Genomic DNA, 19906 nt, shown 5'->3' on the forward strand with positions numbered 1-19906 from the left:
GTTTAATAACTCTTTTTTTTTTTATGGTCACACATAAACTTCCCCATGATGAAAGTGGAAATTTTTTTGAGGTCATTAGCATCTTCATCTTCTGGGATAATAATTGTTTCTATGTTTTTCAGATGTGCTGAAGAAGAACATCCAATAGATAGAGTTGGCATTTTTGGTACTTGATGCTTTCCATCACCTTTTGCAATAAGTGAATCAACTGTTTTGTCCAAAGGCGGTGTACTTTGGCTTCCACAAATTAGGACATGGTCTCCTTATTCTTTAGAGAACCAGATACTTCCTGGCGAACTAGGTTGCAAATGGCCTTTAGAATGGCTTTGTTAGTGTCTTCTATGGTATCCAATCTCTTCTCTAGACTCCTTTCCAGCAACTATAAAGGTATATACACATATAATAGGTTAGACATATCTCCTACATGAAATGAGTTAAGATGAAACTGTAAAGTATGAATGACCTTTATTCTTTCTTCTAGGGAGTGTATTTTTTCTGTGATATCCATGTCTCCTGTTGACTTGTTGGCATTAGCAGAACAAATGCATGTTTCTTCAGTTGGCAAAGGCACCTGTTAAGTATAATGTAATAACTTAGTCGAAAAACATTGTTCACTAGTGAATTCATAAAAAATATGACAAAAGCAAACATTAGTGGGGGTGTAAAGGTTTTGTGCATCATTTTCCTTTGAAGTCATGGTTTGTCTGGAAGCATTGTCCTGTTTCCCGACAACATGACCTTGAGCAAGTTCGTGAGGCTTGTTAACATTTAACAGTAACACATTACATAATATTGTATTGACAATTTGCATCAAACATATGCAGTTGGAACCACCAATATTAAACAAATATGCTAAAAAAAGTTGCTTGGTCTCAAGCCTAAACATCACAAGAATCCCTTTTGTTGTGGGATACTAGCCAAATGCTTGAATTTTAGTATAACATTTGTAGTTCATGTATTGAAGAAGAGAAAAAAGTAGGATTTAAAAAAATTATTCTAATCTATGTTAGGGCACAAAAGAATCAAGTTATAGCTCCTTAAAAAATCACTGCTCTAACTAGTATGTTCCATATAATGGCAGTTGGCAAAACACCATGTAACTAATTAAGTGTTTAGAAACCCAACTACATTTGTCACTCTACCACAAGAACTAAGACCCTTAAGAGTAATTTTAAACAAGATGATGTTGGGTTGTAGCTCATCTTCTGAGATGTGAGCCCAAATATTTTGTTATTTGATAGTTCCCAACTTTGTAAAACCCCTCCATGATGGTATTGTGAGTAACAACATTAACACACTTCTTGTGCCTAAAGCTGTAGAGCATCCTCCATTTTGCATCAATATGAAATTAAGTAGGATGCTAGCAATATGTGTAAACTATAACAACAAATTTACCTTGAATCTTGGTTGCAATGTCAGAATCTATGTCCATGGGTCGCCGACGTTATCTGACCAGTTAAAAGACACTAGAAGCATGAATGTTTATTAATTTCGGTGAGAGTGATGAACAAATACACTCGGGGTCTGTTTTTTTAAAATGTTGTAGTCATGACACAGTGTTGAAAGACTTATTCAAATAATTTTTTTGGTGGTATTTTCATCATTTAAAAAATTAATGCATCTAACATTTAGCAATAACACCGGCTCCAAATTTTTGAATTTACTTATTAGGAAAAGTTTGATATGTCAATGTGACATGTCAAAGCCACATCACAACAGACCTGCAAGTTCAATCGGCATACACAAGAAAGACTATGATGAGAGGTATGGGTTTTTGCTTCCCAATGTCAGCTGAAGCTTGTAAATTAGTAGAATGACATTGTGAACTACAATTCAAAAGTATTTTCATAAGTCCTCCTGTGGAAATTCTGAATTTATTATTTACATGTTATTTTAATATATTTTTTAAAATAAGTCCTCCTGTATTCCAAAAATGTTACACAAATAATTGTTTTATTACCTTTTATGGATGTATCAAATGCCTTTGTGGTTGGAAATTAACAGAGTCCCTAAATACAAAAATAAGAATCACACACAACAAATATTTTCAACACCAAAAGTGGATCCCGACCAAAGCACACACATGAACCCGTGCATGATAATTCCATTAATTCATCAAAAAGAAGAATAACAAAACCACAACAAAATAAAAGAAACCATTCTGAAAAGAAAATACATGCGCACCCATCTTTCACACACAATACCATGCAAACAACATCAAACTAATGGACACTAAACGAAAGGTTCGCCAGTAGACTTTGCCTACTCCAAAATCGCCAACTGCAATTTCAGTTGCATATTGGCATCCTTCAAGGTTTGCACTTTGGTCTCAAGAGTCTGAACATTGTAAAAGTTAAAGTCCCTTATTTGTTTTCCTATTCGCTTGCACAGCTCTTGGACCAACAACATCTTCTCTGGTAGCATCATCATGTTTCCCAAGCTTTTTGATAGAAATAATGGGGTCTCCCAAGGTCCCTATGTCCACAGAAGCACAATAGCTCTGGAACTACACGCTGTTGACGGTCTTCGCATGATGCAACATAAATTTGGGTTGTCCAACTTGAAGATGTTACAAGGTTTCTTCAAAACTTTTTCCACGTTGTTTTGCAAAATGAAGTCCCCTGAGGAAGTGTCCACATCCAAGTTTTTAGGCACCTTCGCTCTACATAAACAACAACAGGGATATCCTTTCGTTAGCTATGACTAACAATGAAAACTTATTAAACATGTAGTCACCATTCTGTTCTCCATTTTCAGAGAGTCCACCGTTGGTGTGTAGGTAGGCTCCTACGAACCCAAGGTCCGAACCATGATGGAGGCAGTAATCCACATAAGTGTCTTCAACTTCATGGCAGTAATCCTAGTCAAAAGCTTCATTCCAACTGAAATAGATTCCTGGTTTTTGACCTATGAACACCACATGCGCTTTTTTTTTTTTATCTCCATTGGCTGACATAGCTTCTTCACATCAGTGACAAGGGCAAGAAATATTGAACTTATCGCATGAACAAATAATCGGCAATCGAGCACAATCTATAGTTAGGTTAGGTGCAATAGTCCATATTGTGTTAATTGTGGGGTAGAGATTGTAAAAATGGAGAAATTGTGGAACTTATGGGGCAATATTTTGTAATTTTGAAATATAACCTCTCATTTCCAAAAATATACAATTATTAAAATAAATTGGAAGTAAAAAAAAAACAGAGACAAAATTAACTAACTTAACTGCATAAATAATTAAAACCTATTATGTTAAATTTTTAACATTATTTTATTAACTATTATTAAAACACACAAATTTATGGAAAGAAATAATAACGACTTAAATTAATATCGTTGACAAAAAATAACACACCATAATAGGACTATTATATGGTCATGTATCATCGACCATAATTGGACTTAAATAATTGGGTTTAATGATTTAGGTTTTGTGTCTTTCTTTTTTGAAAATACAGAGTTAACACTAGAAGTTGTTATTGAATAAAAATAATATAATTGTAGTATTATTAATAATAAGAGAATTTTTTTTTTCATCACATGTCTGTTTCCATACAATCACATGAACAATTTGAATCCTATTCAATTTTGTAAATATTCAATTGTGGAAAGAATTTGGATTTTGATATTATTTTACTTCAATTCCTGCCTCAATATTATGGTTATAATTTTTTAATTCATTATTTTTTAAAATAAAAGAATGCTAGCTCTTTGTTTTTAATTCAAATAACTTTTATAAAATGCTATCTTTTATTTTTAATTCAGTTATTTTTTGAAAAACCTTAGTAGTTTTTTTCTTATTATTTTTTGCAACAACCTTAGCATTTTTTTTATAATTATTTGATTTAAATTAAAATTGGTAAGTTAAAAAAACCCAAAAAGAGTGTAGTGGAGACGGCGAATTTCATTTTAAAAAGTTTAATAGAAAAGAGTAAAAAATTGGCAGTTTTTTAAATAATAGAATTTTGGAATTTTATAAATAAAATTAAACAATCATTTTTCAAATAATAGGGGTTATAAAAAAAGTAACAATAGAGTGGAGTGGGTAATTTGGAATTTTAAGATTATAAATATGGTAGTTTTTAAAATAATAGTTGACCATGTTGTTCAATAAATTTTGGAGAAAGAAATCAACAAATTCATTATATATATATTAGATAAATTGAATTTTTTTAATAATTGCCCCATTGTTATTTGTGTTTGGCTCCGCCCCTCAGACTATGATGATCATTGGTAACATAATGACCAACATGTTGTTCCTCCAGTATTCAGTATCTTATAGTTGGAGGACTGAGTTTGTTGGTAAATGTTCTTTGTCTCTAAAGTTAGTATAATTCATCGCGAACAAAAAATGAGATTCAAATGTTTGGCATCAATGTCTTACCTTCATTACGTTAGAATGTTTTATTACCATAGTAGGTAATGTACATGTAATTTAGATTAAGGTTTTTGAACACATTCTGAATGGCTTATTCCGATGATACTTTTAAGGTAGGGCCGAATTAATGGCGAGTAAGGATAAGTACTAATTTAGTAGTTGCCTTGGCTAAATACTTTAGTTCTTCAGTTGAAGGGTTCTTCAAAAATGTATATTGTGTGTGTTCGATTAATTGTCCAAGCTCAGTACCAGATACATTTTCAGAAAAATTTATCATACTACTCAAATGGTTATGGAAATTTTGGGGTGTTCGACCTAGGTGAATAATGAAACATTTGTAACGAGGGTTATGGTTAAATGTTTACCTTATGTTTGAGGGGTATATTTGGGTATTCTGTCTAGCGAAACACCCATATGGGATATACATTTAAAACCAGTGACTATAACTAAACAAGTGGCAACGTAATAATAAACCTTGCAACACATTTTACCATAGTACAATGGTTGCTCAAGTAGTAAATATGACCGATGCATATAGGATTTAAATCACTTTCATTGAACCTCTTGCTCATTATCACAAATAAAGACATGGTTTAAGTGAAGTGGCTCTCTGATTCAATGACTAAAAATAATATCTAAAAATACTATGAACACATAATTAATAATAAAATCTCAAAATAATAAAAACATATTTTTTAATAATATCTGAAAATAATATGAACACATAATTTATACCAATATATTTTTGGTTTCTTTTATATTCTCCTTATTAATGGATTTTAGACCTAATTGTATCTGACTTCATTAATTGGTTTTTTTTTCTCAAACAAAATATTTCTTATCCCAACACAGTCACACTGTTAATGCTTAATTGGCCAAAACTATTGTTTGACAAAAAAAATTGTACAAATATATTATTTTTAACTAGTAGCCAACTTTAATAAACAAATATGAGGATTGGAGGGATATACCCAACCCCATATGGCGGAATGGGGTGACTACAAATGAATTAAAATTTAATTAACTACGTTTTTACTTTAAAATTTGATAAATTTATTTAATTGATTTTAGTTAGAATTTATAAATTGTTTAAATAATTTTATAAACAATTATACTCTTCCTTTTAAAATTTATATTATAAGGTTCACATTTCTATAAGCTCAATAAATTTATGGTCTTAAATAAGAAATACTTGTGCGACTATAATCAAATGTATTTTCTCTATTTGAATACTCATACTTATTTGGTTTTTTTAAAAGTATAAACAAATAATTGTATTTTGGTTGGTGGTTTCTCGATGGTTCAGATTTTGGATTTTCTTTATTGATTTTTATTTTACATTCTCTATGCAAAATGACGTTTCACATTAAACGCTTTCGGACGAGAATTTAGGGAAAGTGATGTTGTTGACTGCTTTCTCTCCTTTGGTGTTGATTAAGTTTAGTATGTTGTGTGTAAAGAGTAATTGTGAAGAACTAATGATCATTTTTTCCTCCACTTTTCTTTTTGTATTTTTTAAGTTCACATATATGAAATGTCATTGCAAAAACAACTTTGCCAGCAAATTTTTGCTCTTGCAGGTTTCATACAGTTTTGTTGGGAAAATTTTTACAATGATATTTAATTTATATCAAATGAATTTTTATTATAAATAGTTTAATTTCAAATTAACTATCCCTGAAATTTCTCATTCAAATGAAAATATGAATAGCTTCAATATTCTGTAACATTAATATACCAAATTCAAAACTAATAATCAAAACAACCTTTTAAGTATGTCAACTATTTTTATGTATCTTTTTTTATAATTAAGTAACAAATTTAAAGTTGAAATTTATACTATTTGTACATGTATATTATTCTTAATGAGAATTTGCACACATATTAAAATATTTATTTCAAAAATTCTTGTAAAAAATTATTAAAACAATATTAAAATTATTTTTTAAAAAAAATTGTACATTAAGTACAATTTTTATCAATACACTCCAAAAAAACTAGTGATAAATTATGACTTCATTTATTTGTACCCTTTTAGACTTTTTTAAAAAATTAAATTAAAATAATGTATTACTTAATTATATATGTTTTACTCACAATCAAATGATTTATTTATCTTTATATAGTTTTATTTTATGTAATAAATTCAAATTAATTTATCAATCAAATTAATTTATCAATCAAATTAATTTGTCTTGCAGGATTACCTCACCCCTATGGAAATCTTTGCAAGTATATAACTCCTAGACCTGGGAGTTAAAATTGTGAGCTGATACATGAACTAATTGGCATGATTGAGAGGATGCAGTTCCATGACCTACCGTTAGAAGATCCTGTGGTCCATCTAAAGAAGTTCCTAGGACTCACAGACACAATGAAAAGTCCTACTAGTGCTCCCAACTACATCAATTGGCAGCCTTTGCGTTCTCATCGGAGGGAAAGGCATGGGAAAGGCATGGGATTGACTCAGTGACTTGCCGAGTAGGAGCAAGAGTGGAAGACAATTAGAAAGAACAAAGACGAGGCTAGAAAAATAAAGAAAATATAGGAAAAATGACGATAGTAAGATAAAATTTTTTATCATGTGTTTCAAAATCTAGATAGTTTATAAGTTTAACCCATTGATAAATTAATATTAAAGAAATTCTAATAAGGCCATTTTTTTTCTAGAACACAGGTATCTTTTATTGGAGACATTCTTGTTCAAGCTGGATAAAACCACTCTGAACAACAAAATTCTCCCTCCAAGTATTTAACGCAATTGCATATTCAAAATGATATTACTAATCAAGCTTAAACAACTCCACATCAACTAATTCGCGTGCTTGATGGTATGCTAATAAGGTCATTTGAGTACAATCTACAATTATTAACTACTAAGAAAGAAAAATATATGATAATCAAATGTTTTATTGAAAAAATACAATTATCTTAATAATAAATACTACAAAAGAAAATAATATTTTATTACAAATAAAAAAGATAAATAATACTTAAATGATATCATTTACACAATTAACGTATCCCTAAACAAAAATAATTTTCTAAAATAAATATATTATATATTAAAAAATAAATTGAAAAAAGTTAGAGAGGCCCAAGGCCCCCGGCCCCTCCATTCACACACACGTCCTCTCCTGCATACAAGTTAGTCACAATAAGTTATAAGCTAGTTAAATTTCATGTCAAATACCCACTTATGTTCATTAAACTCTATAATAAAGAGAAAATAGTCTATTCACCATTAAAATAATATTTTTCTTAAAAATTGTGCTAATATTTCTTAACTATAAATATGAAGCTAGATATAACTATTAATACTTCTTTCATTACAGTAATAGTCACTTTTAAATATCATAAAATTTCATCTTATTTTAATAATAAGATTTCATAATTTATAATGAATTTGCAATTATTTTCTTTAACTATCATAATGAAAATTTTAATGACTAGGAAGAAAGTTAGGTTGAATATGTGGCTGAGGGGGTTTAAGGATATTAAAGTTAGTTGGCCTAGTAGTACCCTTCTTAACTGGGAATTGACATGGGCTTAAATAATTTAATGAGAGTGATGAGAGAAAAAGGGAAAAATACCATAGATTAAAGAGACACTTCGTGGGTACTGTTTCCACTTGAGGAAAATCAACTCCTAAACCTTAGCCTCGTCCCACTTCCATTACTGGAAGGTTCGTTTTTAGTTTGCTTCCCACTCCCTGGCCAAAAGAAAGAGAGTGTTGTGTTTTGAGGATTAGTTGGATAGATAGCTAGGAGTATAGGCAGCTTCACATACTTGGTTTTCGTGGTTTTGGACTTCCTGTTGTTAGGACTTGGGAGTTTTTTCTAGGCCCCTCAGTTATTAAATGTAACAAAAAAAATACCAATTTTTTTGGTGCACTTAAAACTTAAAAGAATATAATATAAATTAATAACATTTTTTAGTTTTATAGTGGGATATTTGTTATTGTTTTATTAAAAACAAATGTGTAAAATATTAAAAAGAATAAAATTAAGAATATAATAGACAGATAATATTATCTTAATCTTTTATATAAATAAATAAACACAAAAGTAACTTCAAAACACTCACTATTTTAATTTTAAGAAATAAAATAAAATTATATATTCGAAGTGCTAGTTACAATATTTTTAATTTGGTATTTTTTATTAAATTTAAGATGACATCTATAGATTTTTTTTTTAAATGAGTAATAAATCTAGAATGACTTGCAAACTTTTTTAGTAGAGGAAAATATTATTTATCAATTTTTAGACTAACACGTATATCATATAACAAGATGGGTTGGCTAGAAAAAATTTAGACTGATTGATTTAGAAGTTTCAAGAAGAAAAAAAAATTGGTGATCAGAAGTGAAAGCAAATTAAAATTCCAGTAAAAAAAAGTGAAAGCAAAATTAATAGGGAGATGCGTTATGATAAAAAATTTATTTTAAGGGAATGAAATTATATTAAAAATTAGATAAACATGTTTTTAGTGATAATGTTGTTTTCGATTAAAATTGAAGCTTTATCTTGATTATCTGCATAATAAAAAAATCATTAAAAGCTAATGTATATTATCAAAAAGTAAAACTCTAATTACAACTTGAGAACAATACTAACAGTTTATACTGAGTTTCAACGAGGTCCTAACGAGTTGCCAGGGTCTTCTCGTCTCAACAGTATCTCTGATCTCTGATCTTCTGTGTTGAAGCAGGGTAGGTATCGGGAAAAGAGACTCCGACAAGTAAGTCAGTGGCGCTCTGAAGTGTTTATGTATCAATGTGTGGAATAAAGTAATAATGACCGTTAGAGATGTCATTTGGACCGAGGGTTTTTAGGGTTGGTCTGTCTGTAGGAAACGAAACGACTGAGAAGTTTAGGGTCATGCCTGGGAAGTGAGGAGTCACCTTGGTGAGTGAAGGGTTGTGAAATCCTTATAAAATGTGTTGCATGTGCGGACCAAAGGACACCATTTTCATTAGTTGGTCCTTTCCCTCACTCTGTTCTACTACAGTTTTGTTCCAGCTTCCTTAGCTTATGCTTTCTGTGCTTGGCTTGTCCTGTTGCTTGTTGGTGGATTGGCAAGTGCACCAATTCATCCCAAGTAGTAAAGTTAAAACGGAAGTCCAAGTGCCGAATCCACATGGACTTTATTTGTACTTAGGTAGATGAATATTTTATTAGTAAAAGAAGTTAAGAAAATTGATTTGAAAAGGTTATGAGAAAACAGTAATTTAAATTGGCAGAAAATTAAATCAAACAAAAGGAGAAATTAAACGAGAATTTAAATTAATTAATTAAAAACAGAAAGGAAAAGAAAAGCCAATTATTATAGAAGTTAAATTCAGAAGATGAAAATGTTGGGAACTTAGCCTACCAGAGTAAATTCACCTGCATCTACTAATATATTCTAACTTTGTAGAGCTAAAATAGTAAATTGCATTAAGAATAGAGATGTATAACAGGCTAAACAAATATTAATATATTCCTAGCGATGACTTTATTTAGATACCATTTCCCAGTTCTGTTAGAAAATAACGTCTCCCAACACTACCCCTAAAACTTACCATGCAAATGGGTGATCAAGTCACAAGCAATAATATTAAGCACAAGAAAAGACAATGTAAATGTAATATTCATAAATAAATAGCAAGAGAAATTACATCAAGAATAGTTGGCTGCCAAGTTCCCAACAAAGGGAGTTTAGCCTCTCATTGTCATGGAGGCTTTACAATTACAAGAGGGGAATATTTAGTAAAGGGGAAGAAGAAAAGAAAGGGAATGGAGGGAAGGAAGGGCTCCCAATGCTTGCTTCTCCTTCTTCTAGCCTTTGTCTCCTATAAGGAATTGTATTCTCTTGGAATTTTTGTGTGTTTTTGCCTTCTTCTTTCTTCTTCTTTTATAGGTGTAGATTAGCTTAGCTAAGTGGGCTTCTTGCGCTAAGCCCGCCTTTGCTTTCCTTAATTATCCCTATTTTCCTTAATTATCCATGTTTTCCTGAATTATCCTGCTCTTTTTTGGACTTTATTTTACTCACTAAACATCATAAATTCATCAGTTTTAATATTTCCTACACAAAAACTTAAATGATATTAATTAAACAATTATTTGCTCAAAAAGGAAGAATTATGAGAGAAAATTACAAATTCCTATATAATTTAACCCCAAAATATACTCATAATTAGCAGCCATCAAACTCCCTCAAATTTAATTCTTTGCTTGTCCTCAAGCAAAAGGAAAAGGTTTAGAGTTTACCAATCAAAATTCATGAGATAACTGCATACATTCTAAAAAGCTTTATTGGACAATTCTCAAGTTCACAGTTGTCATAAGTTCATGAAAGGAGCAAAATAAGATGCACTTCAAATGAAATGGTTAGCAAGAATGACATATCACAAGGAATAATCACCAAACTTCAGTCCTCACAAGGTTAGTGTTTCTCTTAATCCCACAAGTGTCAAGGTAAGAGTGTTTGAGTTATAACAACTGAATAGTAAAATTCCCAACTTTGCACATCATCTCAGTCAATGCTATCATACATGCACAATGTGGATCACTAAGGACTTTAATAAGCTTGTAACGTGGCTAGGCTAACAAAGAAATCATGGTTTTTCTAGGATTCAAAGCTTAGGATCTAGGAGAACATTCATTCCCCTAAATTAATAACAAACCACAACTTAGACATTTTTACAACACCAACCTTATTACTTTGCTACTCTTTTCAGCACAACTATTTTCTTTGATGATGGTTTACCCCAACTGTTATTCTTTTAAAGTATTTTTTCTTTTACATTTATACTGAGTTGGAGTAAAACCATATTTAGTGACTCAATTTAACTTGTGTTGTTTATTCATTTTCCTGCAAAAGAAAATCACCCAAAAACATTGCCCCAAATTTGGGACAAATTTGTCTGGATCCATGAGTACTCTCCTACAACCTAAGAAAGGGTAGGTAGTAAATATTGCATTTTTGGGTTTGAGTTCCAATGACAAAAATTTTACATTAGGCTCAAAAAGGGTGCAAGGGATGCATTCATTCATAGGATGGCTTTTTGGCTAAGTAGTTGAAATAAAATAACAAACAAGGCCTTGATCATGTCCACATCATACATGCATTTCAAGCAATCCAAGAATCAAGGAAAATCAGGAAATTAAAACTAGTCGTTCTCTCACAATTTAAAAGTTCACACAACTTACCGGTTTCCATTGAAGTGTGAGGGTTTTCATTCCATGCTTTTTTGTCAGAAATACTAACCCTTTCACTCTTGTACTGTTAGTTCACACTCTATCACTTACACTGACGCCTACTTGCACAAGAATTAGCAATAGAAAAATACTCATTAGTACACAGTTCATCTCACTCATGCAATTGATTCACTCAAAAATGTGTTGCAACCAATCAATAAGTACCTACTTCTCTATCATGCATCGAACTAAATTAAAACTATTAAATGACTGACTTTAAACTACTAAAATTAAACTGCTGAAATTAAATTGTCCTAAATGCAAGAAATTAAAATGAAAATAATGTAAATGAAAACAAAACAAAATAAATAAAGACAAATAAAGAAAATTAAAGAAAAATCCTTATCAAAATAGGCCACAATCCTGTGTGGGCCTTGGATCCCAAGCTCCCTGTGCAACAGTGATGTACGCAACGTAATCATCATCATCTCTAGTCTCTGCGGTATCATCATTACCAGTACTAGAGGTATCACCCCCCTACAAAAGGAAGCTAGACTCCTGGCCACTGGCCAGACAACCTGAGATAGGAATGCCTTTGGTGTCATCATTGGCTACTTGAGAGATAGCTGGTGAAGGCTCTACATCAAAAGGTATTGGCCATGGTGGAGGCTCTACAACATGGAGAGGAGCTACTTTGGCTGAGAAGAATAGGGAAAAGACTTGTCGAATGTAGCTAGAGGAGGGATCATCAGAGGTGGAGCAGGTGGAGCGTCTGGACTGGCTCAGGCCCTAACCAGTCTTGGCCCCGGGAATACACTGGAAGGGTCTTCTGGATTCACAACTGGCTTAACCTCATCTTCTTCTAGAAACACAGACTTCAGGTGCTTCCCAACAAGATCAACTTCTTGTTTAATTGCCTCCACCTTAAAGCAAGTCTTGTTATCACTAGGATGTTTTATTGCCTCAAACAAGTTGAAAGTGGCTTTCTAGTCCTCCACACTCATATCTAAGTTGTCATTCCCCATGTCCACAATATATTTTGCAGTAAGCATGAATGGTCTGCCCAATATCAAGGGAATATCCGAATCCTCTTCTATGTCCATTATCACAAAGTCCACCGAAAAAGTGAATTGACGAACTTTAACCAGGGCATCTTCAACTACACCATATGGTCTGATAATGGAGCGGTCTGTTAGTTGAAAATTCATTTTAGTAGGAGCAACCCTCAAATTTTTTATTCTTCGACACATAGAGAGAGGCATCAAATTGATGCTTGCCCCCAGATCAAGGAGAGCTTTACCCACTAACACCTCCCCAATAAAACATGGGATGGTCACACTCCCTGGGTCTTTAAACTTCTTTGGTAGAATCCTCTGGATCACAGCACTGCAATTACCTTCCACCATGATGCTCTTATTGTTGATGTATTTGCCCTTCTATGTGAGCAGGTCCTTCAGAAATTTTGTATACATGAGCATTTGCTGCAAGGCCTCTCCGAAGGTTATGGTGATTTCTAGCTTCTTGAATATGTCGAGGAAGTGGGCAAAGTAGTGCTCCCTCTCCTTCTTTGATGGCACCAAAGGATAAGGGATGTCCCTTGCTGGGGCTGCGGGTATCTCCCTCCTAGCCTCCCTTGCTAACTGACTCTTGGTCTTAGTGAGTAAGACCTTTTCACCCTTCTACTTGATCTCTTCTTTCTCTTCATTACCCTCTTCTATCTTTTTATTATCTTCTTCCTCAATGCTCACATCCTCCATTGCTCCTTCATTTCTCTTTTCTCTCTCAACATTCTCCCTCATTTGGCTTCTAGTAAGGACCGTCGTGCATTCTTCCTAGGGGTTCTTCTCAATGTTGGCCCCAAAACTCCCTGTGGACCTTTCAGCTAGATGCTTAGCTAGTTGACCCACTTGCACCTCTAGATTCTTGATAGCTAACTCAGTGCTCTTGTGATTTGACAATGAAACTTGCATAAACTGGGTCAAAGTGTCTTCTAGCTAGGTGGTCCTCTCATGCAGGCTGGGCCTTTGATTGGAAGGTCGGATGGATAGGCCACCTTGGTCCTTGTTGAAGTTGTTCCCAGGATGAGATCTCCAGCCTTAGCCTTGAGAAAAATTTCCTCCCTGATTGTGTCAAGGAGGTCCTCTTTGATGGAACCCTTAACGATTGGGATTGTCCATGTAGTTGACTTCTTTGGATGAATCATATTGGGCCATGCACATGCCTGACTCATGGGCCCTACCACAAATATTGCATCTCCTAATTTGCATGACTGAAGAATGGGCATGTTGCACTGCATGAAACTGTTGAGGAAGCTTGCTCAACGTCTCTGTGAGGGTCTATATTTGCTTGGCTAGGAGCTTGTTTTGGGCAAGTAGTCTATCTTGTGATGTGAGCTCAAGAAGACTCTTCTTTGTAGGAGTGTAAGCTCGATCACGAAGGATGGCATGGTCACTGGTTGCCATGTTTTCAATCAACTCCATAACTTCATCAAGTGTCTTCAATATGATCTTCCCACCAGCGAAGGCATCAAGTAACTGCTTCGAATGGGGTCGCAAGCCATCAATGAAGGTATTGAGTTGAACTGGGTCGCTGAACCCGTGGGTGGGAGTCTTTCAGAGTAAACCATGGAAGCGGTTAAGAGCTTCACTCAGTGATTCATCGGGGAATTGGTGGAATGAAGAGATCTTCACCTTTCCCTTAGTGGTCTTCGACTTTGGAAAATATTTCTTCAAAAATTTCTCCACCACCTCTTCCTATGTCCGCAAGTTGTTTCCCTTGAACAAGTGCAACCATCTTTTTGCTTCACCAGCCAAGGAGAATGGGAATAGGTTGAGGCAAATGGCATCTTCAGGAACTCCAGCTATTTTCATCGTGTTGCAAATCTCTATGTATGTAGCAAGGTGGGCATATGGATCTTCATTGGGTAGCCCATGAAAGAGATTGCCTTGAATCAACTGGATGAGGGAATGTGGATAAGTGATGTTGGCAGCTTGAACTTCGGGCCGGACCATGCTTGTGAAATACTGAGGTGTAGAGGTATTAGAGTAGTCCTCTAGAGTAATCCTCTGTGGCCGGTCCTCTACCATGATGTGTTCTTCAAAAATTTAGAAGATGAGAACATTGAGAACTTAGCCTATCAGAGCTACTCCTTGATGTAATGTTAATGATTTTTCTCTATTTATAATTACTCCAATTTACACCTGCATCTACTAATATACTTTAACTTTGGTCCCCTGCATAAAAGAGCTTAATTTATCTATTTTCTCTCCCAAATCCCTTTGTAGAGCTAAAATAGTAAATTGCATTAAGAATAGAGATGTATAACAGGCTAAACAAATATCAATCTATCCCTAGCGATGACTTTATTTAGATACCCTTTTCCAGTTCTATTAGAAAATAATGTTTCCCAACGTTACCCCTAAAACTTACCATGCAAATGGGTGATCAAGCCACAAGCAATAATATTAAGCACAACAAAAGATAATGCAAATGTAATATTCATAAATAGATAGCAAGAGAAATTACATCAAGAGTAGTTGGCTTCCAAGTTCCCAACAAAGGGGGTTTAGCCTCTCATTGTCATGGAGGCTTTACAATCACAAAAGGGGAATATTTAGTAAAAAGGAAGAACATAAGAAATGGAATGGAGGGAAGGAATGGCTCCCAATGCTTGCTTCTCATTCTTCTAGCCTTTGTCTTCTATATGTTTTTTCCTTTTTCTCTCTTCTTCTTTTATAGGTGCAGATTAGCTTAGCTAAGCAGGCTTCTCGCGCTAAGCCCGTCTTTACTTTCCTGAATTAGCCTGCTTTCCTTAATTAGTCTGCTATCGTTAATTAGCTTGCTTTCCTTGATTATCCCTACTTTCCGAAATTATCCTGCTCTTTTTTGGGCTTTATTTTACTCATTAAGCATCATAAATCCGTCACTTTTAATATTTTTTGCACAAAAACTTAAATGATGTTAATTTAACAATTATTTGCTCAAAAAGGAAGAATTATGAGATAAAAATTACAAATTCCCATATAATTTAACCCCAAAATATACTCATAATTAACAATTATCATTGCTCTCTAGTGTAGGTACGCCCTTGGTCCTCTACTCTCTTTTTTGTTTCTAACCATTATGTCTTCTTCTTCTACTATGGAGGAGGGGTTTCCTCTCTGTTGTAGATCTCTTGTGGGAAGGGAGGTTAAGGGTATAGGGGAGTCTAATAGTAAGGGAGATTTTTTGGTGTCGTCTCCCTCCTTGATCTTAGATTCAAAGAAAACAAAGGATATGTCTGTGGGTGGTAGTGATGAGGTGGAGATTCATGCACAAAAGAATAAAAGAGATGAGAAGGTATTGGAGAGGGCGAATGGGAAGGCTAAGAGGCAGAAAGGAGACAATGTTGGCATGGTTGGTGAAAAAGTTAGGAAGGGTAGGGAAGGCAAGTTTTGCCAGTTATTATTCCTAGTTACAAGTGGGTTTCTATCAAGGTCAGCTTGTACCCTACTCGGTTTCAAACTTGCGATTCAATCAAGAGGTTGAAGAAGAGGATTAACATAACGATCTCCAATGATGTTGAGTTGTTGATAGTGGAGTCATGTAGCGCTAATGAATGCATTTTTATGAGGGCGGGCAAAGGTGAGGTTGATTTCATGTATATGTAGGAGGATGTGTTTATGGAATTGAATGTGTAGTTCCCCTTATCAGACTTTGAGTGTGAGATGTTAAGTTTGATGAACGTCGCCTCTATACAACTTCATCCGAACAATTGGGCCTTTTTGTGTGCTTTCCAAATTTTGTGTAAGAGTCTAAACATCGAACCCACCGTACATAAGTTTGTGTATTTCTATCAATTGAAAATGGGCGCCAAAGTTGGTTGGCCATCCTTGAACACATATAAGTTTGAGAAGTTGTTCCAGTTGTATACTCAGTCTTGGAAGAACTTCAAATCTAACTTGTTCTGAGTTTGATCCAAACTCGTGTGTGGGGATTCAAGAGAGTTGTTTTTCATGGAGGCTGAGAAGGCTCCTAAATTCCCATTTTATTGGCAATGGTTTCCCTTCAAGTTTAAATCTTATCCCCATCAAATATTGTCGCCCAAGCAGATCAAGGATATTGTGATTATAGGAAAATGGCAGCGTGAGATGTCGTGTAAATTTATTGTGACCATCCTCACCTCAGATTTCCCTTATCGCATTTACGTAGCGAGTATTGTTATTCGATAATGATAGCCTTTGAAGTTGGCTTTGTATTGAGTTTCTTGTGTTTATTTTTGTAGAAGTCATGAAGGGCTATGATTAATAAAACCTAAAGGGCTTAGTTACTAACAACCAGGTAGACCTCGAAAAGACAAAGAAGAGAAAGCAGGTTAACATTCCTCCAAGTTTGACGTGCAAAAGAGATGTTGAGGTACCAATTGAGGTTGCTGTTAGTCGTCTTATACGACTAACTTTTGTATAGAAAAATTTTTCCAAAACTTGTATAGCTCCCCAATTTATGATTATTTTTGTAGTAATTTTGTAAATAAATCTTGTTTTATTATTAAAGTTGTCTCTAGAATATTTCCATTGGATTTAATGATGAAATCTGTGCAATTTCAGGTTAAAAAGAGGCTATGTCATGAAGTGCTAAAAATGACAGTTGAGCTCAACTCATCAGTTGGGCTAAGCGTGCATCCATCGCTAAGCACAGCTTCAGCGCGCTAAGGGCAGCAGTTGTCTTCAGCCAGGCTCAGCACATTACTGGCGCTAAGAGGAGCAGATTTTGCAGAGAGACCTAGGTTTTGTAATTAGAGAGAGATTAGTGAGTTTCATATTGATTGTGAAATGCTAAGAAGAGGAGGAGGGATCCCCCTTCTTGTGTAAGAAGCAGTTATTCTCTACTATTAACCTTATTATTGTTAGGGTTTTTCTGTAATGGCTGGCTAAACACCCTTGTTGGGGATTTCTAAGGAACAACTGATTTAATTACTTTAATATCTAATTGATTGTGTTTCCTGTGTTCAATGCTTCTTTCAGTGCTTAAATTCTATATGCTCTTGGTCTGATCACCCATTTGTGTGCATAGTTAGGTGACTTTAGCATTGGGAAATGTACTGTTGCCTTAGAACTTGATTGAAGCAAGATTGAAACTTAGTCTTAAATGAGGGATCTGCATATTAAGTTTTGGTTTTAAATATGTTGTTACAATAATGTTGCTTGGTCTAAGCTGAACCTAGTCCAACAAGAGGTATCTGAGGACGAAGCTTAGTTTAAGTTAGTCTAAACCTATGAGGGCTGTCTAAATTAAGCCTAGTCCAACAAGAGGGATCTGAGGACGAAGCTTGGAATGATTCAGCCTAACTAGGGATCGAGGTTTAGTAATTTAGGCTACTACATAGAACACAAACACATGATTGATTAGAGAAACATCTTTATATACATCAACTTGTTTGCTAGAAAGGCCCAATCCTTTTACCTACTGTTGTCAATTTTATTTACTTGCATCTTCACTGTTTTTAGCCTAGACTTAGTTTAATTCAGTTCTAAACCATCAATTTTCAATGTTTCTTTCAACGATGCCTTATTTATGAATTTAACCCTATCTAATACTAGTTCCCTGAGTTCGATACTCGGATTCATCCGTTTTAATTTTAAATACTTAACGATTTGGTGCGCTTTCCGGTGAATTGGATTTCCCTTGAACATATTTGTATAAAGAAAAATTGGACCAAAAAGTAACTGTAGGGGAAATCCAACAAAGTATTTATGGCGCCGTTGCTGGGGATCTAGATTCATTAGAAGAGTTTAGTTCAATTTTACGGCATTGCTTTATATTTTTCTCTTTGATTCATTGATTCTTTTTGTTTATATTTTAGTTACTGTACATTCGTTGTTCTTTTGAACTGGATAATTGTTGTTTTGTTTTCTTGTATGCAAAGAAGATCTACTGCAGGTGATTTGATCCCCATTGATTTGGAGATTAATGCCACTTGTAGAAGGAATAATTCAGAGAGAATCAATATTTTTGCAGGATTTAGAAGCAACGACAACTCCAGAAGAAGAACCTCGATCTTCCGAGGCATCTTCTAGTTTTCCTATTGCAGGGAATTCTCATATAGAACCTGTTGAAGACCCAATCATGGCTGAAGAGCCAAGAAGAGTAACCTTGGAGGATTATTCAAGTTCTATTGTGCCACAATTTTTCACTAGTATTGCATAGCCAGTTCAAGCTCAGACAATTACATATCCTCCTTCTTTGATACAACTAATTCAAAATAATCTATTTCATGGTCTACCCAATGAAGACCCTTATGCTCACTTGGCCACCTACATAGAGATATGCAATACTATCAGGCTGGCGGGTGTGCTTGCAGATGCAATCAGGTTGAGTCTGTTCTCATTTTCTTTAGCTGGAGAAGCTAAGAGATGACTTCATTCTTTTAAAGGAAACAGTCTGAAGTCATGGGATGAAGTAGTAGAAAAGTACTTGAAGAAGTACTTCCCTGAATCAAAGACTGCAAAAGGCAAAGCTGCCATCTCTTCCTTCCACCAGTTTCCAGATGAATCGTTGAGTGAGGCACTTGAAAGATTTAGAGGTTTATTGCAGAAGACTCCAACTCACGGTTTTTCAGAACTAATACAACTCAACATATTCATAGATGGGTTGAGACCACAATCTAAGCAGCTCTTGGATGCTTCAGCTGGGGGTAAGATCAAAATGAAGACCCCTGAGGAAGCAATGGACTTGATTGAAAGCAAGGCTGCTAGTGACATTACTATTCAGAGAGACCGAGCCCACATTCCTACTAAAAAGATCTTATTGGAGCTAACCTCACAAGACGCTCTGTTGGCACAAAACAAGTTTCTATCCAAGCAACTAGAGGCATTAATAGAAACACTCAGTAAGTTGCCAACTCAGCTTCATTATGCACAAACTTCACATTCTTCTATTTTGCAGGTTACAACATGTACAATTTATGGTGGAGCTCATGAATTTGGATGTTGTATCCCTAATGAAGAGAAAATTGCACATGAAGTTAATTATATAGGGAATCAGCCAAGAGGCAATTTCAATAGAAGTGGATTTCCAGGATTTCAAAACAACCAGCAATATCAACAGCAGAGACAATGGCAAAATCACCCTGGTAACCACTTCAACAGAGACCAGGGTGGTTCATCTACAAGGCCACAACAGCAGATGTCAAGTCTCTATGATCGAACCACAAAGCTGGAAGAGACTCTAGCTTAATTTATGCAAGTGACAATGTCTAACCAAAAGAGCACGAAGTCTACAATTAAGAATCTGGAAGTTCAGGTGGGCCAGCTTGCAAAGCAGTTAGCTGAAAGACCATCCAGCAACTTTACAACAAACACAGAGA

General features: G+C 34.4%; 1 protein-coding gene across 1 annotated transcript; it reads right to left on the minus strand.

The window, feature by feature from the left end:
* Window positions 1-13898: 13898 nt before the first annotated feature.
* LOC112999919 (uncharacterized) lies at window positions 13899-14648 on the minus strand. The gene is made up of 2 exons (XM_026126338.1): window positions 14353-14648; window positions 13899-14151 (listed from the first exon to the last, which is right to left on the minus strand). The coding sequence occupies exons 1-2, from the start codon at window positions 14646-14648 to the stop codon at window positions 13899-13901; spliced, it is 549 nt and encodes a 182-aa protein (XP_025982123.1).
* Window positions 14649-19906: the final 5258 nt, after the last annotated feature.

This window comes from Glycine max, chromosome 17 (genome assembly GCF_000004515.6).
Source record: "Glycine max cultivar Williams 82 chromosome 17, Glycine_max_v4.0, whole genome shotgun sequence".
NCBI lineage: Eukaryota > Viridiplantae > Streptophyta > Magnoliopsida > Fabales > Fabaceae > Glycine > Glycine max.

Excerpts from the sequence above, each read along its gene's own strand:
- LOC112999919 (XM_026126338.1), bottom strand. The coding sequence starts at position 14,648 with ATGGTAGAGGACCGGCCACAGAGGATTACTCTAGAGGACTACTCTAAT. Across the intron at positions 14,152-14,352 it reads GCTGGTGAAGCAAAAAGATG|CGACCCAGTTCAACTCAATA; the intron begins GTTGCACTTGTT and ends CCACGGGTTCAG.